Source organism: Mauremys reevesii, linkage group 2, assembly GCF_016161935.1.
Source record: "Mauremys reevesii isolate NIE-2019 linkage group 2, ASM1616193v1, whole genome shotgun sequence".
Lineage (NCBI taxonomy): Eukaryota > Metazoa > Chordata > Testudines > Geoemydidae > Mauremys > Mauremys reevesii.
In genome coordinates, this window is record NC_052624.1 from 217,831,239 (window position 1) to 217,854,464 (window position 23,226).

The 23,226-nt window shown below is 42.2% G+C and overlaps 1 protein-coding gene across 2 annotated transcripts in view; it reads right to left on the bottom strand.

The window, feature by feature from the left end:
* PXDNL (peroxidasin like) overlaps positions 1–23,226 on the bottom strand; it is a 299,709-nt gene that overhangs the window by 153,429 nt on the left and 123,054 nt on the right. For both annotated transcript variants that reach the window (XM_039527937.1, XM_039527936.1), the window contains exon 3: positions 2,817–2,888. In XM_039527937.1, the coding sequence (XP_039383871.1) occupies positions 2,817–2,888 (72 nt within the window). The remainder of the gene's footprint in view (positions 1–2,816; positions 2,889–23,226) is intronic.

A 23,226-nucleotide genomic window follows, 5' to 3' on the forward strand; every position in this document is an offset into this window, starting at 1 on the left:
GGGTTATAAATATCTCCGTGCCAGTGGCTTTTTTTTCTCTCCACCTCTTTCTGCGCCCCCCGGCTTTGTGTGGCTGAGGCAAGCGCCTCACTCGCCTCACCCTTGTTATGGCACTGACTAATACCTATGAACAGGCAGTTGTGAGGATATGCTTTCCCCTAGGCTGCCTCTACCTCTTTCCTGGGAGTTAGTTCATTTGTCTACTCATTTATACCATGCTCTCCCTGAGAATGTGAGTGTCGGCCAAAACTTACAAAAACACAAAGCCAAATTCGTATACTGAAAGCTTTATAGGTACTCTGATTTCTTTCCATCCTCTACCAGTAAGTCTTAAAGAACCATTTTTTTAAACTTTCTAGCCTTCCATTTTTCCTCTCCCAACTTCCTCTTTTCCCTTTGTTCCCTCTCTTTTATCCCTATTTTTGTCCTTCAGCATCATGTACTGGCATAGTTGCTATTTCTTAATAAGTTTTCTGTTTGTGAAAATGCTATGAGGAAGAACTTGTCATTAGTCGATGAAAATAGGGTTTCTGCTTTTTCTGCTTCTCAAGTAGAAACAAACAAACATATTCCTCTTTTGTTTCCCTTTGATTATATTTCACCTTGCTCTGAAGAAGTCAATCTCCCCAGGGAGGGCAGGCTCACAATCTGAGAAATACTGACAAAGGATGACAATTTGAGAAAATAAACAACATAAAAGTATGTGAAAAGTTATACAGCAAGATATGCTGTCACTAGTACTAAAAGACCTCTTGGCCAAATGAAAACACACCAGACTACAGGACAGCATGCTGCATGTAAAATTATTCATAACAAAGGCCAGAACTACATTACAAAGTTTTGTCAGCATAGCTGTGTTGGTCAGGGGTGTGAAAAAACAAACACACATATCCCTAGTGAAATAATTATGCCAGCAAAACCCCCAGTGTAGACACAGCTGTGTCAACAGAAGAGTGTCTCTGTCTGCAGAGATAATGTCATTCGGGAAGGTGGTGTTACTATGCTGACAGAAAAACTGCTCCTGATGGCATATGCTGCACCTGCTGCTATAGCTATGTCAGCAAAGCATCTGTAGTGTAGACAAGGCCAAAGAGTGCATGTGAACTATTGGCTGAATGAAGAGAAAGCAAATTGACTGAACTGCAAATGAAAGCGACAGAGTTACTTTTGCAATGTTTGTTAAAAGTCCTCTCTGCAGAAACAAACATGACAATGTTTTGTGTTAATAAAAAGCACCAAAAAACCCACAAATTAATATTTAAGGGAAAATGAAAGGAATCTGCAGCTTACACAGACCCTCTAAAACATATTTCTCTCTCTTGAATTTTGCAAAGTATGGCTGCAATAATAAAATTTCACACCAGGCACTTTCTCGGTTGCCTGAATTACTATGAGAATTGTGGCATGAATTTAAAACATACCACTGTTTTTTAAAAGCTGAGTGTGAGATAGAAAACAAAGTGACAAAATATTATATAGGATTTGGAAGAAAATAAGTTGTGATACTTGTGCAAACTCAAAACCCTCATGAGAGAAATGGATCTAAAGTCTTGAACTGAAACATGAATTTCCAGAAGTCTGAAAATGAACTTAGAATGAGACTTTGGGAAGTTTGAGATAAGGTGGTATTTATGTATCTGTTTATTTGAATAGTTAAAGGGCTATTTTTCTATACACCGAGTTGATTAAAGGACTATATGCAACATGAATCTTTTACCATTTATTATGTTATTTGGATTCACAATCATACTGAGGCCTGGTCTACACTAAGGGCGGGGGTCGAACTAGGGTACGCAAGTTCAGCTACGCGAATAGCGTAGCTGAACTCGAAGTACCCTAGTTCGACTGACTTACCCGTCCAGACGCGGCGGGGTCGAACTCCGTGGCTCCAAGGTCGACTCCGCCACCGCCGTTCGCGGTGGTGGAGTTCCGGAGTCGACCGCAGCGCTTCCGGAGTTTGAACTATCGCGTCTAGATCAGACGCGATAGTTCGAACTCCGAGAAGTCGAACTCACCGCGTCGACCCGCGCAGTGAGTATGGACCTGCCCTGAGAGTTTCAGGAACTTTCATCTGAAAACTATTTTCACAGTATCTTAAGGCTGTTCTCATTTGAAACCTCATGGTTGCACTCAATAACAACAAAATAATAAGCATCACAGACAGTGTAATGGATGCTGGCAGGAGCAAGTTTAATTTTAATAGCAAACAATTCAACCTTAAGGTATTGTGAAAACAGTTTTCAGATGAAAGTTCCTGAAACTCATTATTATTGTGAATCCAAAAGGTACCTAATTGAAGGCACATTTGTCATAGACAAAAAATCAAGATTGAATATCAGTTTTGTCAAACCTTATTTACACATGGGACATGCATAGAAAAAGTAGAATAAATGAGACTCAGATTCTTCAAATAACCAAAATCACCATGTGCGCTCACACATGCAAATTATACTTTAAATGGAAACTAATAAAAGAAGCAGTTAAAAAAAAAAAAAGACAGCCTTACACTGGTGAACTAAGGGTCTGATCCTACACATCTTTGAACCCTGTGCAGCCATTTACATCTGCACAAATGCTACAAAATCAGAATGGTACTATTCAGCATTGCTGGTATGCTATGTTGCGCTATACAATTTTTAGTGTGTGCGCGCGCGCACACACACACACAGAGTATGACAGCTTGGAGATGAGCAGCTAGTTTTGTAGCCAGGACAGACAATGCTTCCTAACAAGAGCATACACCATTTATAGTTAAACACACAGAAGGTTAATGATCACTCTTATCACTGAGAATATTAATTTCTGTTGCAACTTACAGGTATTGCAGATGTTCAAGCCCTTCAAAAGCATTTCTTGAAATCTTCTTGATTTGGTTGTTATTCAGAAGCCTGTAAATCATACACAACCATTTAATTATCAATAACAGCAAGTTAGAAAATAATAAAGATCATCTGATTGAACCAAAGTACATTTAAATATTTTACCAACATAAGGCAGACTATTAAAACATTTTTTAGCATTAAGAAAAACTAGAAGTGTGTGAAACAATTTTTTTTCCAATTAAACCCCTCTCTTCATGGTTGCACTCAATAATTACAAAATAATTAGCACCACAGACAGTGAAATTGATGCTGGCAGGAGTAAGTTTAATTTTAACAACAAACAATTCATACACAAATTATTCACCAAAGCTCTGCACTGCCTGTCTGGTAAATGAAAATTGTAATAATATTTCTGTATTAGAGGGACACTGTTTTCCCCTGAAGTTCACATGATGGATGAAATCCTGACTCCATTGAAGTCAACAGTAAAATTCTCATTGAGTTCAATGGGACCAGGATTTCATCCAAGGCATTTCCATGAAGAATGGAAATGTATTTTTTTCATTCAGGTATCCTGTCTAGCCACAGATCCTTGAACTACACTGAAAGTAAACTAATCAAGGCAGCTGCATCTGACACTGCTGGGGAAAATAACTCATTGCACAGACTTCAGTATTGCAACAAGCCCTCCACCATACTAAAACGAAACAGTCCTTTTGAGGAGCATATCAGACTTAAGCCCTCCACGTGAACAATTTGTTTTTGTTGTGTTTTTTTCCCTTGGTGTTACTGTTAAAGTCTGACACCAAAGTCAAGCCTATCCATTTTGGGAAAGAAAATGGGTTAGTCTTCAAAACTTCAGCAAAAAGTATTAAATTTCTTAAAATAAAGAGGGCACTTCTATGCACTTAAGTGAAAAGGTGCATACAACCATTTTTGGTGGATAAAAGATCATAAGGGCACCAGAATATAGATTTTATTCCACCTCTTCCATTTTCCAGATGCAGCTGTGGGAAGAGTTTCCACCTGCTTGGGGTAAATTTGGTCCCACCTCTTCTGTGACTGCCAATCAATCAAAATCTTGTCATCTCTTTCCCCATCCATCACCCCTTGTGTAGTCATTTACACCTGTGCAAAGGGTATGCAAAGCAATACCATGCTGTATATGGAACCTCAGCTTTGGTGTTTCCTAACTTCTTGATGCATGACCATTCAACCTTAATGTTCCCTTGACATATCACAGGGATATGTTCCATACGCAAGTCAGATACAAATGAATACTCTATCCCTGTCTTGTACCAGTTTTGAGCTTCAAATGTCTGAATAGTATGCTCCTTTTGCAATTTCTGATATTCAGTTTTTGTTCTGTACAATCAATAATTTAGGTAAAAAAAGTTCTAGTACTATTCTAGTTCTAGTAAAGTCCTAGTAAGTTCTAGTAAAAAAAAAAGTCTATTACTTTTGAACAAATAAGATGAGTTAATAAATGTTTCAAATGTCTGATATACCTGTGGAGTCATGATTTCCTAGAACTATTTCTCTAGGAATTTGGATAATCCAAAGATAAGCTATATTTTGATCTCTCTTTTAGGCTTACTTGGAAATGTTTTCATTCATTGCAGAAATGGAATACATTTAAATGATTAATAATTGAATGTGTTTTATAATCAGGGTTTTATTCAAAGTAATTTTTTTCTTAAATATTTCTTTGCTGTAATATTGATATATTACATTTATTCCTGGCAATATTTCCGTTATAGTAGTTACAACCTATTTCTAAAATTTGGTTTGTGTATTGTTCATACAGTATCTGTTCAATTTCTGGATGATACCTTTTGAGATAAAGGTGGGAAAATGAAGATTAAAATAAAACAATGTTCTCAATAAGGACACAAACAGATCTTACGAGGGCACTTTGGTTTTTAAGGTTTGATAAATAAGGAGTTTCAAATGATGATTCAAGAGGAAAGAGACATTCAGAAGTTCATTATGAGTTACATAAATAAGAGTGATTGATGACAGCACCAGTGCTTAGCCATCAAATCACTAAATGAAAACATGAAACCTAAGGGGGCACAGGAAGAGGGCACAGAGCAGTTATAGTTAATACCAGATTTACACATTTCCAGTCAGACTATCACATTGTAAAGATAGATAATTATTCTCCTTGTCCTAGTTTACTTTTTAATTAGAAAACCAGTGAATTAAATACATTTCTTAGCTCACATTTTATTGTATCATGCATATTTTACATATCTATGTACCTGAAGGACACCTATCACCAACACTGCAGTATCTGAGCACCTACCACATATTTAAAAATAGATAAAACAATGTCAGTCTCTCTCTTTCTTCCTCTCTAGTCTGTAGGACAAATAACTTACTAGGTTATTATAAGCTTTTAAGTGTGTGTACACGCACATATGCATATGTGTATAGCATTTTACTAAGAGAAGCTATATTGGAAAAAAAGTTTGTGAATTTGTTCTGAATGTGGGGAGGTCTGTGGTCTTGCTTATTACTTGCCAGAGATGGTTCCATAGACTTGGTCTAGCACCCATGAAATGACTGTCTCCTACATTTATGAGCCTTCCCCATTGGTCAACTCTTTCAGAGTTCCAGTGGAATATGGCTAATCAAATCAGAGACTTTGAATATTAAGGTACAGAGAATGAACTGGAGTTTGTATTCGCTATATGGTGCCTTTCATTTTGAAGTTTATGAAGGGACTTTACAAACTGTATGCAGACCATCCTGCCATTGAAATGCAGCCACTTCGACAGTGAAGCACAGCAATTTACGTACTGTCATGGCCGTGCCATGGGCAGCTGGTGTGCACCGGTCAGTTACCAAGTTGCAGATGGAATTCAAGTAATGGAATCAGGGTTGAACTAGATCAGGATACCACAAAGTCAAGCTCAGGTAAAAGGTAACAGACAGCAGACATGTAGCAGAGTTGGGGACAAACCAGGGTCAGAAGCCAGTCTAGGGTCCACAGCAAGGCAAGGCCTGGAGCGGAAGCAAGCAAGCGGTCTGTGCCATTGCTCAGTTAGCTCCCCATCATGGCTTTCTGGTTTATGTACCAGAATAAGCCAACCAGTGGGATGTAGGGGGCCGCCACTCAGGCCAAGCTGGGCTGTACTTCCTGCAATACCTTGCTTCACATGGTCCTCCAGTGAGCTACCGATGATGATGCAGAAGCATTGGTGGCCCAAGAACTCTCATAGTTCCCGGTTCTAGTCCTGCAGGTTATTATAGGTAGGTATAGAATCATAGAAATGTAAGGCTGGAGAGAACCCCAAGAAGTCATCAGATCCCAGATCCCTGTGCTGAGGCAGGCCAGGTAAACCTAGACCATCCTGACAGGTATTTGTGTAACCTGTTCTTAAAAAGCTCCAGTGACAGGGATTCCACAACCTCCCATGGAAGCCTATTCCAGAGCATCATAAGCTCTTTTAAGTTAAAATTTAGCCAAAACACTGAGACTAAACCCTCTACTTTTTGGTAGAAATGCTATGGTATCTTTCATGATTTGATGTGGTCAAGGCTTCCATTTTACATCTTGAACAGAAGACTGCACCCTCCAGCAGCACAACACTACCTAGCATTATAGTATGGCATCTGTTCAGGATTGACTGAAAGGAAAGAATGGCTCATGGTACTGAAGTGCTCCTAAAATGTGACACACAGAAGTGCTGACACGAGTCATCTTTATTTTTCTAGATCTAATCACATGACATGGGTCAGGGTTACAAAAGACTAACTCTATCACATGGCAGGGGTCAAGATCCACTTACTCCACTGGCTGTTTTTACACAATCCAATGACTGGCCCAACCTGATCCTGATTAGATAATGAGATTTAACAAAGATCTCAACAAACGGCGACATAATTCCAGCCCTGTATGAAGTCAAGCCACATACGGTTTGCAGCATATACAGCTGCTGAGTCTATTTAAAGTGCCTGCTTAAAACACCAAGGATTTCTCTATAAAGAATCACAATTCCTGTGAAGCAGCAATCTCAGCTATGTTCACAGAGGTTTGAAGGAGCAATTAAAGTGTGAAGGGCATCACTGTTTACCATGGTTCAGCCACCTACACAGACCAGTAGAATGATTAATGAAAAAAACAGCCAAGAACGGAATCTAAGTATAAGATGAAAGTGGCAGAGGAATAAATTACACAAGACTTATTCATGCAGAGTTTGAGTCTTCAAGGGTAAAAGGGAGCTGTACTAATACACTGCAAACAGTTGCTGAATATGCAAAACAAATACGGACTTTTTTTCTGGCAAGTATTTCTAATATGTTTTAAAAATATAAAACTAAGACAGAGCCGGGGGGGAAGTCTACCCTTGCCATTCCAAAACTCAGCACCTTGAAGGATCATTCCTTTTTCTTGGCAGTTAAGTTTTGGCATACATTTTTAGCTCTGCATTTTCGAACTAGGACATACTGGGACAGTAAGGGGGGATTTTCTGAAGTAACAGCCTTCCTTTGGGATTGGGTTGTGTTTCTGCTACTGCTGAAAGAGGGAAAGACTATCTATTGTTCTTGTCTCTTTTTACCCCATCTATTTCTTTGTCCTTTGGTTCTGAGAGGTTGTTTTCTGTATTTTTCCCTTTAATAATCTTTGCCTGTTGCCAGAGCTAAACAAACTCCCTGTGGACGACCTTCAAAGTGAGATATATGAAGTAAGAGGAGATGCACCTTTTACAGAACATGATGACTTTGAGCAATACAAAGTCACTCGTGATTTTGCAGTACTGCAGAAGCACAAAGGGGCAACTCTGAATTTGACAGCAAAGTCTAATGGAAAGTCTGCATACATTAGACTCATCCTTTGCAATTTCTTCCTAAAGCAAACACCTGTATTATTCCTTGAAACAACTGATGACATCACATTCTAGCATGCAAGCCACTACTTAACTAATGAAGAGGCCTCTCACATACAGAGGCAGAATGGCCTAGTAGATATAACACTAAACTAGGACTCAGGAGACCTGGGCTCTATTCTTGTCTTGACTGTTTGGTGTTCTTGGGTAAGTCCATTCACTATTCAGGACCTCAGTTTCCATATCTGTAAAATAGGGGTAATGAGATGGACCTCCTTTGTAAAGTGCTTTGAGATGTACTGATGAAAAGTAATATTATAACAATAAAACACAAAGAAATCAGAAATACATCCTCACTATACCTTATACCGCACAAAGACATGGAGCCTTATTCACCCTTGTCCTACATATTGTATCATCATTTACACCAATGAAAAGTAAGTGCAAAACTATCAGGTTAGCATAATAGCATAGTGTAAATGACAAAGTGTAAATGACTGCACAAGATGCAAGGCAACAGTTAACCAATCTCATTGTACCCAACTTTCTCCTACGGAGTACGTCCGATCTAGAATATCGGAGGTTTATTCATCAAAGTGCATACGATAAATGATTAATGAGAAAGAACAAAAAATAAACCTCTGTCCACTGACTGAAGAGAGAAGAAACAGCTGCAAATCAACCACCAGCAAATCAGAAGGATTTGGAAAATTAGTGTAGAAAGAGACAATGCAATTTTAAATTATAGTTTAGGAACAAAACTTTCATTATAATTCATAGGAATTTACAAGTTTTGTTCTCGCTGGAAATAATGAAAATAGATCCTAAATGTTACCATGACAGTTTATTTCTAGCAGAAAATTTTCACTATTCATTTGGGCTTTGTTTCAGCATGCTGCAGAGTGAGTTACCTGCACACTCCCCGTTAACATTAAGAGAAATATGGGTGAAAAATCTCTGCACCACTTTGAAAACACATCCCCTTGTCTCCAAATCATAAAGAAAACACACAATCACAGTCATGTTTTGTACCAGATCAAAGATTTGCAGTGATCAGCTACTCCAAAGTCTAAACATGACAACAAACTAATTCGGAAATATCCCCCCAAAATGATATTTCATCCTTTATGGCAGCCAAGCTTATTCTTGCCCTCAGAAACATGATTAAATGAATGGTAAACACAGGAACACTCGGATGGGTAGAAAGGTCAAATCTAATGCTGAACATCTGAAAAACATGTTCAATTCTGATTAGTGTGCAATGAAGCCTACAGCCTACACAAAAAACCTACGTATTCTCCTTGGAGGTTTATGAAGTGTTTCCAGTGAATTTTTTTTTTAAATGGAAATGACAAAAGCATTGGAAATATTCTTTATTAAACATGCTGATGTGTTTTAGGGTGTGTGTGATCAGATTAATTAGGTTAATGATGTGATGTTCCATTTGACAAAGTGAGATGAACTGTATGTTTGCACTATTTGCTTGTTTCCATAACTCTACACAACCTGTTATTTTTCTTTCCTACCCAGGACTTTCTAATGCTTAAAAAGAAATGCAAGCATCAGGATAGATGGATAGAAAGAAATTTCATCTGAGAACAAAGGAACAAATAGTTGCCAAAGAACTGTAAGCAGACAGGCTTGTATTACCTATGTATTCGTGTGTTCCATTCTCAGAGCTATGTCATTCTGCATCAGGCCAAATATAGCTTATGCACTATGTCTCAGATCAAGCAAAGCAAAGCTGAATTAATGACACATGCTTAACATTAAGCATGTGCTTAAGTGCTCTGCTGGACTGAGGCCTATATTGGCCCAAGAGCCGCTTGTTTTTGATCTTAGCTGTTCTATTTCATGGCATACAAACAGAGAAGCAGATAAAGGCAAATACTCTTGCTGACAGGTTGCAATGTAATCCTACCCTTTTGCTGAGCATTCAGATGGACAACACACAAGAACTCAAAAAAAGAGAGAGAGAGAAAACATGCTGTTCCCTTAGCAAGTGACGCACAACTCACTCCAGCTTGCTGTAAGCTGGCTCTCTCAAGACTTACTCTGCTCTGCACACTTTGCCTCAGAACCCCTTAGCTGTCCCTCCCTGCTCCACAAATTTTAGTTCCAACACAGTCCTCCAGAATGGGACCGAAGACTGGTCCAAAAAGGAATGGGCAAAGGAATAGCCCAAGAGGAGGGCTGAAGGCTCATCTGTTTTGGGGCATTTTGTGAATTTTCAGTTGTACCTTTTTGTTACCCTGGAAGGAGAACTGAACTTTAAGTGACTTGGCCAAAGGGTTGAACTATAGAGGACCCAGTGAGAGGCAGATGGGTTGCAAGGACCCCATATAGCAGCTAACCCTGACAAAAGGGTGCACTGCAGCTGGTGAGAACACTACGGCAGAGTCTGATGGGTCTATTTGACAGTGGGATCTATCTGCTGTGCGAAGGAAACAAACCTGTGCAGGGAAACTCATTGGTTTTAAAGTCCAATGCCTTTGCCACTCAGTTCACACAGCTCTCAAATAATTACAATAATTTGTATGATATTGCCCAAAGTGTGCTAAGAACTCAACACACACAGTCCCGTCCAGAAGAGTTTACAATCTACATAATCTAATCAAGTATCAGAGGGGTAGCCGTGTTAGTCTGGTTCTGTAGAAGCAGCAAAGAATCCTGTGGCACCTATAGACTAACAGATGTTTTGCAGCATGAGCTTTCGTGGGTGAATACCCACTTCTTCGGATGCAAGCAATGCATAATCTAATCACAATTGCTCTTTGCTCATTATATATGAAAACTTCCAATAATGTTCACTAACTGAACAAAGTTTGTAATTCGAAAGCCAGATTTTCAGTTCCACTCCAGCCCTTTTGCTGCTGTTCAGGCAGCATAACAGGGACAGCAGAGAATTCCCCTGTTGGAAGGGATTGTCATAAAGATGGCAGCATCAGCCACCTTTACCCTGCATGGTTTAGAGGACATAGCACAGCAGGGTGGGGAGGGGAACATACTAGACCACCACTCTGCTGATCCTCAGCTGGTATCTGGGTCATAAGGGAGCAGCTCTTAGGCTGCCCTAGCTCTTTGAGGGGAGCATCCGGCCCTGAGTCATATATTTTAATGAGTTACTTTGTACTGACAAAAAGCATGGGGACTGCATATATATTTCATTTGGCTGATCTCAAAAATCGAACTACCATTTCTATTTCATAGATGCTCCGGCACTACAAGGGTGCAATTCTTATTGCATGAGAAACTACTAATTTATTTCTGAAGAAGTGTAAACTGCATTACAGTGGTTAATTTCCACAATGATTTGGTAATTCATGAAACTGCACTCAATAGAAAGGATTTATCTGTTTTTATTATTATTTTCTTTCAAGACAAGGAGTAGTCAAAACACAGATATAATGAAATCAAGTGTTGGCACTCTAATTTCAAGAGTGCACTCAACTTGAGAAACTTCTGTTTTCACTTTAAAAGTATTCAAACTTCATAGCATGAGACTCGGACCACATATTGCCAGCACATTTTTCAGTTAACATAGCCTCCTTGAATTTCAATAGCTTGACACACACAGTCCCTTGGTTGCAATCAGCAAATTGCCATATATTATGTACAGTAGCATGACAAACAAATTAATACGTGTAAGTCACACCATCAGAAATATTCATCAACTGCTCAGAAACAAAATGAACCAGTTTTCTGGAAAACACTTAATGATTGGGAAAATGGCCTAAATACATCATTCTAAGATTCCTAACACATTAAATAAAGTTGTGCATGTAGATGTATAGAGACAATTTTAAAGGGACCTTCAATTTTGCAAGAATGTGAACTTGTTGACACTAACACCTTGTTCCACCAGCTAAACAAATGCAACACATCATTTCAACATCTATGATCCAAGCACTGGCATCTGATTGACTACGTCATTGTCCAGGCCCGGGATTGCAAAGACATCCTCATTATTCAAGCCATGAGTGGAAATGACGACTGCTGGACTGATCATCACCTCATGCGCACACTAGCCGCTAAACAACGGCTGCAATGGAAATGATGTGGGCAGAAAGTAAACTTAGAGGCCCTCAAGGTTCCAACAAAGCATGACCCCTTCTGCCAATGCCTCAGCAAAAAAATTGATAAACATCAAAGAAAGTCAACCGGAATGTGTCAGCAGCGCCTGGGATGCCCTCAAATCTAGCATCCTCAGTACTTGTGAAGACATGCTAGGGTTCTCTACCAGAAAACATCAGGACTGGTTTGATGAAAATCATCAGGAGATACAAGACTTGATCAATCAGAAACATAAGGCCTTTTGTGTCTGGCAGAATGACATCAACTCTGTGAAAAAGAAGTCAGCTCACCAATAAGAAAAGACAGAGGTCCAAAAAAGAATGTGTGTCATGAAGAACAGATGGCAGCTGGATAAATCAAATGAGATTTCAACTTCTTGCTGAATCCCATGATATACATGGATTCTTTAACACCATTAAAACAATTTATGGCCTATGCTTCTGAGGACCATCCTCCCCCGAGATCTAAGGATGGAGGGGAGTTGATCAAAGAAATGGAAGTTGTCAACACACGCTGGAAGGAACACTTCATTAGAACTCCTCAATCAGGATTCTGCTCTTGATGACAGTGTTTTCACCTTCATCCCACAACACCTGATCAGATACAAACTCAGAAGCACCTCTACCTCGATATAACGCTGTCCTCAGTAGCCAAAAAAATCTTACCGTGTTATAGGTGAAACCGTGTTATATCAAACTTGCTTCGATCCACCGGAATGCACAGCCCCGCCCACCGCCCCGCTTTACCACATTATATCTGAATTCATGTTATATCGGGTCACGTTATATCGGGGTAGAAGTGTACCTCCAAACCTGGAAGAAGTGTGGAGAGCAATTAAGATGGAGAACAACAAGGCATCTGGGGTTGATGGAATCCCTGTAGAAATTTACAAGCAGAAGAACTCACTTCACAGCTACACACTCCTGTTCTGAAAATCTGGATCCATGAGAAAATCCCAGATGAACTTAAATGCTATGATTGTACACTTCCCATATCTTGGAAGCCATGTCTCACAAACAGCTGATATTAATGAAGAAATCCAGTGCTGACTCAAATGTGGAAGCTGAGCTTTTGGACATCTGATAACGAGGGTGTCTGAAGATTGCGACATCAGAACCAAAACCAACTCATGATGTATAAAGCTGTTGCGACCCCCACCCTACTGCATGGGGATGAAATGTGGACAACATGCAGGAAACATCTTAAAGCTCTGTAGTAGTATCATCAATGCTTTATATGCAAGATTCTCCTAAACAAATGGGATGATAGCTGTATTAACATCAGCGTCCTCTCGCAAGCCAATATCACAAGCACTGAAACTATGATTATTTATCATCAACTTTGCAGGGCATGCCATGTCATCCGGATGCCTGCTTTCACACTGCCAAAACAAGTCTTTTACTCTAAACTCAGCCAAGGGAAATGCACAAGAGGAGGGTAGAAAAAAAATGGTACAGGGACATCATCAAGGCTAATATGAGGAAATGCAACATTGACAACAACTTGTGGGAACGTATAACCCAGGACCAACAACAATGGAGGAACTGCCTGAGGCAGGAAACTCAGCACTTTGAGAATCAGATGTGTCTACATATAACGGAAAAATGGAAGCAATAGAAAGAGCGTGCTATGGCCCGAACCACTACCCCAGGTTCACCTGCCCTGCTCGAAAACATGTCTGCAATGCGGCAGAGTCTGCGGCTCCAGTATAGGCCTTATCAGCCATCGGCAGACCCACAGATAATTTGAAATGGACAATCCATGAAAGACAATCATCCTCGACCTTGAGGGATTTCCAGTGATGACAATTCCATAACTAGTCCAATTAAAATCAGTGGAAGTTGGGATGAAGGTGAAGACACTGTCATCAATAGCAGAATCCTGATTGAGGAGTTCTAATGAAGTACTTAGGAAGTTACTACTAAATTTGAGTAAGGGTATCAGAATCTGCCCTTACATCATTATACTATGAGGACTTTTTTTTTTAAATGTGCTAATGCTAGTTTAATGTCCAATCCCTGATAAAAATCAGGTGGGCCCACTTGCTGTTATCAGTAAGGAAATCTAACTTTAAAAGTGGAAATACATGAAAAGTAGCACCAATTCTTTTAAACCAACTTTTTTTTTCTAAAATAGCTTTCCTTGAATATGTTGCATGTGTAAAACTTGGCCAATTTTTTTTATGCAACCTCAAGGAAGTCAGTAGAGTTATGGGGATAACTGAGGGCAGATTTTGGCCCAGTACGCAGTAGTGCCATTTATTATAATGTTTTAATTTACATGAGTTTAGGAAGATGTGCACAGCTCAGTGCATGGCTCCACCACTTATGAGGAATGTGATCATTTCAAATTTGTGCCAGTGAAACTTTACACCATCCCCAACTGATTTAGTATTATTCATTTTAGCAGCAATGCAATGGGTTTTCAAATGAAAACCCATTGCTTATAACTGCCAAAAAATCATTCTGAGATATACCTCTACCCTGATATAACGCTGTCCTCGGGAGCCAAAAAATCTTACCACGTTATAGGTGAAACCATGTTATACTGAACTTGCTTTGATCCGCCAGAGTGTGCAGCCTCCTCCCCCCCCCCCCCCGAGCACTGCTTTACCACGTTATATCAGGTCGTGTTATATCAGGGTAGAGGTGTATTTCCAATTCTTGGTCTTGGACAAAAATGAATCTGAAAGGTTTGAGCAAAATCTGCCAGTTCTCAAATGATGTGAGAATAAAAATCCCAACTAATAAATAATCATAACATATAGGAAAAGTGTGATTCACATGTTTGAAGTTAAAAACTATCAAGTCTTCTCCTCCTCCAACATAGGTCTTAAATTCTGTTCAGTGGAATTGTCCAGGGCAGTTAGGCAATTGAGAAAAAATTCAGATTATTCCACCTCAAGTTAGGCTAAATTACAGAGTCCATAACTACCCAGTGAGAGGGAAAAACAGAGATTTTTACTGAGCAAAACAAAAGTTCTAAGATTCCAGTTAAAGATGCATCCTTTGCTTGTAACATTTATATTCATTAATATTGGTGATTTGCAAGGGCAGGAAGTCAGAAGGTTGAAATTCCTCCTAGCTGTGACCAAAAGCATAGGTAAAAAGGGCCAGTGAGGTAGGAGTAGCTTCAAAATCAAAGGAGAAGATAAGTATATCTACAGCATGGGTGCCTTTTTGCTTTTGTGCTTCATGTGGCTACTTCTTTTAAATACCCCTGTGATCAGCTCTAAGGGGGAAAAAAAGGATAGAAAAACAGAAGCAAACTGAAATCTGCTTAGCAATATAAAGTGCCTCAGGATAGTAAGTCAGGGGTCTACTGTAAAAATGCATTGGTTTTGTGGAATGCCCAAATGATGTGTACAATGGTAAGGGGAAGATCACATGAATACACTAGTTCTGAAACCAAAAGTTCCTCTATAGTGTGGCAGATGGTGAAGTCTCCACCACCCCAAGACATGACTTTGAAATGTTTTCCACAGTAATTTTAAGATATTGTGCCAACTTTCAAATCTTCCCCTTTGGTTTCCATTCAGACAAACACTGCAGATTTACACTTCAAATCCAAGTTGCCAACTATAGCAATACTTCTATTAAGGAAGTCACACGAAATAATATGTATGTGCTTACAGAACAGCCTACCCATGTATTAGTGTTAAATAAATAATTAAGTGAAAGACCTAAAATAGCCTAGACTGAAAGGACCTGTTCCCTGTTTTCCTCTTCCCATTGAGGCAATAGAAGACAATCATAAGCGCTTCATGCTTTCTATCATCCCCATACATGTATTTGGCAATTCACTGTGAGAGATTTTTGAATCAACTTGGTTTGCTTTTCATAAGAGTAATGGGTTAAAACCAGAGCCCTGGCCAAATTCCAACTAAGGTAATTACAGCCTGCCTATTAAATATATCAGAGGGATAAATACCAGGGAAGGAGAAGAATTATTTCAGCTCAGTGCTAATGTGGACACGAGGACAAACGGATATAAACTGTCAGTCAGGAAATTCAGGCTTGAAATTAGACGAAGGTTTCTAACCATCAGGGGAGTGCAATACTGGAACAGCCTACCGAGGGAAACAGTGGGGGCGAAGGACCTCCATGACTTTAAGATTAAGCTAGATAAGTTTATGGAGGGGATGGTATGATAGGATAACGGGCTTAGTCAATAGGTCAATTAAGTGCCACACTGGTAAATAGTACAATGGGTCAATGGTATGATATAACCTTTTCCAGAGGGTTTGGCTGGAGAGTCTTGCCCGCATGCTCGGGGTTCAGCTGACCGCCATATTTGGGGTCGGGAAGGAATTTTCCTCCAGGGAAGACTGGCAATGGCCCTGGAGGTTTTTCGCCTTCCTCCGAAGCATGGGGCAGGGGTCGCTTGCTAAGGAGTGGGTGGATCGGCTTATGTGGCCTGCATCTTGCAGGAGGTCAGACTAGATGATCATAATGGTCCCTTCTGATCTTGAATTCTATGATTCTATGATTCTATCTGAATTGCCCGGCTACTTTCAGTTATATACAATAATCATTTTAATCATTTTCACTTTCAATCTGGTTGTAGAACAACTGATGCCTTGCACCCTAAAGGTTTCTGAGATGCAAAGGTGTTGTAAGGCTTATTAAATACTTTGACTTTAGTTTGAAGTGCCACGTATTATATGTATTCACTTACATAAGACCTTCTTTATTAGTAGCATCTACCACAAAAACAAGGGAGACTGTTTGTATAGCCATTGGAGCCACTTGGATGGCCTGATTCCATATAATACTCTGATTCCGTCCTGCTCCAAGAGATTCAAAACTATTCTCATTTCCATGACATGTGAATCTGGCCTTCAGAGCTGCAAATATTTTCCTGAAATAAATTTTAATTAAGTTTTAAATTGTTAATACGGATATTTTTGAAAGAAGGAACCCCAGTGAGGAGTTATAAAAGTGTATGATATGTATGTACATCATGCCATTTGTGTGCATGATGTTTTACAGATATGAATGAAGACAAGGTTCCTGCCCCAAAGTATGAATGAAACCAACCAAAAGATTCCCAAATCAAGTGACATTGGATTAGGTCCTTACAATCTATGTTGGATTTAAAAAAAAAAAAAAAAGAGAGGGATGGAGGAGACAGTGTAATACGAGTGTGAAGTGATAGAATCATTATAGAAATGTCATGCATTTCATCAGTTACAAAGAGTGCATCCCCAAATTATATTTTTATAATACAGGGAGTCCTCGAACTTACAATGCCCGATTTAAGTCGGACGCCACTTACAACACTTTTCAATTGGCTGCCTGTTTCTGTTTTGCCCTTACAATGCTCAATTTGCATAAAGTTTGTTTGAAATCACATCCTGGTTGCATTATACTGGTATGGAGCTGGAAGGGGTCACTTCTGATTGGCTTCGAGGAAGCAGGATAGGTTGTTGCTGGGCAGGGTTGCCGCTTATTTTGGACTGGCTCCTGGACCCAGGCTCAGCCAATCAGAAAGCTTGAATAGTGATTGGCTGAGGCTCAGCATGTGTGCCATTCTCCCTGGCTTTCTGAGCCTACGTTGCCGGCATTCTGAACAGCATATGTGAGTTTATGTTTTTTGAATGGTGTTTACAAAATACAGTGTACAGTAAATACATTGTGTTGCAACATTAGTCATCTATCATTCATTTAGTACAAAAATCTGTGTTATTGTAGTGTATCAAGCCTTGCTTCAGGAACCAATCCCCCCTTCATCTTCATACCATTGATTCCTAAGGGAAAAGCATTTTTGATTTACAGTGCAATTCTGAGAAATGAATTCTGTCACAAGTCCGAGGATTCCCTCTAATGAGAGCCAAATTGAGCTATTAGACATGGAAAGTGACCTAGGATAAGCTAGGTTTAAAGGAGGGATCTGAAGAAGTAAAGGAAGATTGATTGGCTCATTGGATGGAAGAAGATGTTACATATGAAGGGAGGAGTATTTTAAAAAAAGTAGTCAGATGTCAGAGGAGATGAATGAAGCCAAGAGACAGATGGACCTGGAAGGGCTCAGCATATGACAGAATGAGGAAAGAACCTGAGCAGTAAGAGAAAGGAGTTTGAATTTCTTGCAGAATGAAACAGAAGACAGAGGAGCATTCTGAGAAGAAGCATGACTTGGCACGGCTGGCCAGTAAAGCACTTTAATTGCAGTTGAGTGGGCTGGAGCCACGAGAGAAAAGGAGAAGGTTACAAAACTATGCGAGAGATAACAGGGACATGAACTCATGAGAGTGACAGGATTTGATAAGAGCCTGGATATCCATAAAGGACTGGGAAGACACAAACACCACCCAAGGCTGTAAGTTGGAGTGACTGAAGTTGTCACCAGAGATGGAGAAAAGGTGGATGGGAAGATAAGTTCATTTTTAGACATGGTCAATTTTAGGATGCAGTAGGACACACATGAAGAGATATCCAAAAGATAGACAGTGATGAAAGATTGGACAGAGAAAGAGATGAGAAATAGAGATCTAGAATTGATAGTCTTTGGCATAAAGGTAGTAAACAGAACTGATAAAGTCACCCAGGTTGGCTGTTGAGGGAGAAAAAAAGGGATCAAAGATAGTCTACTGAGCAAAACCAACAACAAAAATAGGAAAGGGGAAAAAAGCAATGATGAATAAATGGTGTGACAAAGTCCCTCTTCTACCTTGGTGGGTCCTGCGCTTCTTGGCGGATTTGCTCACCTCAGTGATCTTCCCCTCTGGTGGAACCCACAGTCTGGGTCAACTCCTCCTGTGTCTGATCAGGAGTTGGGAGGTTTGGGGGGAACCCGGGCCCACCCTCTACTCCGGGTTCCAGCCCAGAGCCCTGTGGATTGCAGCTGTCTATAGTGCCTCTTATAACAGCTGCATGACAGCTACAACTCCCTGGGCTACTTCCCCATGGCCTCCTCCAAACACCTTCTTTATCCTCACCACAGGTTCTTCCTCCTGGTGTCTGATAATGCTTGATGGTATGATAATTCCTCACTCCTCCAGCAGCACACCCTCTCAGTCTCAGCTCCTTGTGTCTCTTGCTCCCAGCTCCTCACACGCACTTCTCTCCTCTGGCTCCTTCCCCCTAGACTGGAGTGAGCTCCCCTTTTTATACCAGGTGCCTTGATTAGCCTGTCCTGATTGGCTGCAGGCGCTCCAATCAATGTAGCTCTCTCCGGTGCCTTCTAGAAAGTTCTTAATTGGCCCCAGGTGCCTTGATTAGCCTGGAGCAACTGCCATTATGGTTCCATGGTACTAGGGATTTGCTTAGCCTGGAGCTAACATACCTGCTCCTCAGTACTTTCCTGTAGCCATCCGGCCTTGCTCCATTCACATATCCCCCCCCTCTGCTCAACACCATAGGGTTGGGCAACTTGGGACGCCAGGCAGTGTGCTCGTGAAAGACCATCAGCGTTGCCGTGGTGGCATCCAGCCCTATGCCGTATACGGAACTGGAATGGTTGGAGGGATAAGAACCACCTGGTGACCCTTGCATTCTTCTCCCTATTTCTCTGCATCCATTGAAGGGGTGCATGGTCCGTCACAAGAGTAAACCGTCGGCCTAAGAGGTAATAACACAGTGTCTCCGTGGCCCATTTGACAGCAAGGCATTCTCTCTCGACTACTGCATACTTCCGTTCTCGTGGGAGCAGCTTTCTGCTTAGGTAGAGAATCGGGTGTTCTTCATCTCCAATCATTTGGGACAGAACTGCCCCCAACCCCACCTCAGAGGCATCTGTCTGTAAAATAAATTCCTTGGTAAAGTCCGGGGCTATGAGTACGGGGTCATTACAGAGGGCTGTCAGAAGGTCTACAAACGCCCCTTCTGCAGCGTCGGTCCACTTCACCATGTCTGGACCTCGAGCCTTCACCAGATCCGTTAGAGGACTTGCCCTACTGGCGAAGTGGGGAATAAACCGTCAGTAGTAGCCTACCACACCTAGGAATGCACGGACCTGCTTCTTCCGGGTCGGCCAGGGCCAGTTTTGAATCGCTTCTAGTTTATTAGTTTGGGGCTTCACTATACCTCTTCCTACAATATATCCCAGGTACCTAGCCTCTGCTAGTCCTATGGCACACTTAGCAGGATTAGCGGTGAGGCCAGCCCGCCTTAAGGTGCGTAGCACTGCCTCAACTTTCTCCAAGTGGGTTCCCCAGTCTGGCGTATGGATGATGACATCATCTAGGTATGCAGCTGCATAACTAGTATGGGGCGCAGCAGCTTATCCATGAGGTGCTGGAATGTGGCTGGGGCCCCATGTAACCCAAAAGGGAGAACAGTGTACTGGAATAGCCCGTCTGGGGTGGAGAACGCTGTCTTTTCTTTAGCTTCTTTGGTCAGGGGAATCTGCCAATACCCTTTTGTCAGATCCAGTGTAGTCAAGAATCGGGCACTACCCACTCAGTCAACCAGTTCGTCGATGCGTGGTATGGGGTATGCATCAAATTGGGATACTTCATTCAGTTGGCGAAAGTCATTACAGAATCTGGTACCATCAGGTTTGGGCACTAGAACGATTGGACTGCACCACTGACTGTAGGATTCTTCAATAACGCCTAATTCTAACATTTTCTTTACTTCGGCCTTGATTTCTTCTCTTTTGGCTGCTGGGATTCGGTAGGGTCTCAGTGTTACCTTGGCTCCAGGGATCGTGCGGATATGGTGATAGGTCTCAGTCATCCGCCCCGGTTTTGTAGAGAACACATCTCAATTGCGATTAATCATGTCGGCTGCCTCGATCTTTTGGATTGGCGTCAAGTCGGGTGATATCTTCACTTGCTCGTGTAAGTTATCCTCCTGGGGAAGGGTCTCCTGGGTGACTAAGCATGCCTCTCGATCATGCCAAGGTTTTAGAAGATTGATGTGGTAAATTTGCTCCGGTTTCCTGCGGCCTGGCTGCCGCACCTTATAGTTTACCTCTCCCACGGCTTCAATCACTTCATAGGGTCCCTGCCACTGGGCCAACAGCTTGCTTTCTGCTGTGGGCACCAGGACCATTACTCGATCCCCTGGTTGGAACCGTCGAAGCTTTGCTTGGTGGTTATAATGGGTCCGTTGGGTCTCCTGTGCTTTCTCCAAATGTTCTCATACAATGGGTGTAACTCGGGCTATCCGATCCCTCATCTGTATTACATGCTCGACTATGTTCCTTCCGGGATTTGGCTCCTCTTCCCAGGCTTCTCTGGCTATATCCAATATGCCTCGGGGGTGGCGCCCATATAGTAGTTCGAATGGAGAGAAGCCTGTAGAGGCTTGTGGAACTTCCCGAATGGCAAACATGAGGTAAGGCAATAGGGTATCCCAGTCTTTCCCATCCCGGCTCACCACTTTCCGGATCATGGCCTTGAGGGTCCTATTGAACCTTTCCACAAGGCCGTCTGTTTGCGGATGGTATACAGAGGTCCGTAGGGCTTGTACATGGAGCAATGAACAGAGATCTTTCATCAACTTAGACACAAAAGGTGTCCCTTGATCAGTCAGTATCTCCTTGGGTAGCCCAACCCGGGAAAAGATCTGTACTAGCTCCTTAGCTATTGTCTTGGAAGCTGTGTTGCGTAGGGGGACGGCTTCCGGGTATCGGGTAGCATAGTCTAGTACAACCAGCACATGTTGGTGGCCCCGAGCTGTCTTCTCTAGGGGCCCAATCAGATCCATGGCTATGCGTTCAAATGGTACCTCTATTATTGGAAGAGGTATCAAAGGGGCCCGTAAGTGTGGGCGAGGGCTATGTAGCTGGCACTCTGGACAAGAGGTGCAGTATCGCCTGACATCTTCATGTACTCCTGGCCAGAAGAACCTCCGCAGGATCCTGGCCTGGGTTTTCTCTACCCCTAAGTGTCCTCCAAACAGGCGACTACTTTATAGTGAAGAAAGATCTCCTGTACCGTGTGGTGCAAATGCAGGAGCAGGAGATACATCAACTTCTGGTGCCACGAAAACATCAAAAAGCCATATTGAGCCTCGCCCACAGTCGCTAATCAAGGCACTTGGGGCCAATTAATTAATTGCCTTAATTGGCCCCAAGTGCCTTGATTAGCGACTGTGGGCGAGGCTCAATATGGCTTTTTGATGTTTTCGTGGCACCAGAAGTTGATGTATCTCCTGCTCCTGCATTTGCACCACACGGTACAGGAGATCTTTCTTCACTATAAAGTAGGGTCCTGGACCTCGGACCTTCCCCTCCACTGGTATCCCATCTATCTCAGCCACCTCTTTCCTGACGTTATCATATCTGGGGTCCTCTGCCTGGTCCTGTCCGAACGTCTCTCTCCCAGGACTAACCTGCCTGAGCTCCCAGGGGCCGGCTTCTGCTTCTTCCAATGGCCTGTCGCCCTCATGGCTGGGGCCAGCCTCCGGCTCACCTTCCATGTTGGTAGTTTCACTGTTGGCTGCTCGTGCCCGTCTGCCTACTAGCGCAGTCTTCTGGCCTTGGGTCAGGATCTGGGTTCCCAAAGCCTTCGCGGCCTTCCTTTCTTTTTTTGTCTTCCGGGCCTTTTGGGGGGCTGAGAATAGATCCTGAGAAAACTCAGAAAACATTGGGGGTTGACATTCCCCCAGTGATGAGTTGCTGTCAACAGGGTCTCCACTTCCCTGCAGCCTCTCAGGGGGAAGTAAATTATCAAACCCTGGATAGTCTCTCCCAATAACTACAGGATATGGGAGTTTAGGTACAACGCCCACTGTCACCTCAATGGGGTTCCCCTGAACCTCTATCTCCACTGGGATGGTGGGGTATTGGCTCATGGCCCCATGCACACATGTCACTGCTACACGTTTGGCTTGCAGCAGCTGGCTACTTTTTACCAGCTTACCCGATATAAGGGTGATAGCACTTCCTGAGTCCACCAGTGCTGTAGTCTCTGTTCCATTTATCTTCACTGGCCTGGTATAGTTATGTGGGGCTACCGCAACGCCCGCCAGGTGGATAAGGTAGCATGGGACCTCCCAATCCCCCAAGTTGCATTGCATAGGCTCTTCGGTGCTGGGACATTGTGCTGCTATGTGTCCCCACTCCCCACATGCATAACAACTATAACTATTTCTAGTGAGTCTCCCATCCTGTGGGCTAGGGGTTTTAGTCACAGGGTTCCCTCCACTCAGGCCAATCCCTTCCTTCTGGAGTCTCTGTTGGTTTTCAGGCCCCCTCTTCCTCCACCTAGGACTCCCCAGGGGTTTGGCTGTCCCTCCTTCCAGGGTTGGGGTTGGGTGTTTGCTACGGAAGGGGCTTTTCTTGCGTAGTTGGGTCAATTCCCTGGCAGTCATGCGTCTTTCTATCAGCGTGATCATCTCATCATAGGTGCACAGATCATTCTGGCCTACCCATTTGCAGAGATTTGGTGGCAGTGCCCTCGTGTACCGGTTGATGACCAGAACCTCTAGTATCTCTTCCGGACTCCGGGATTCTGTTTGCAACCACTTTCGTGCGAGATGGACAAGGTCATATAATTGGGATTGTGGAGTTTTGTCTTCCCGGTACCACCACTCATGATATCG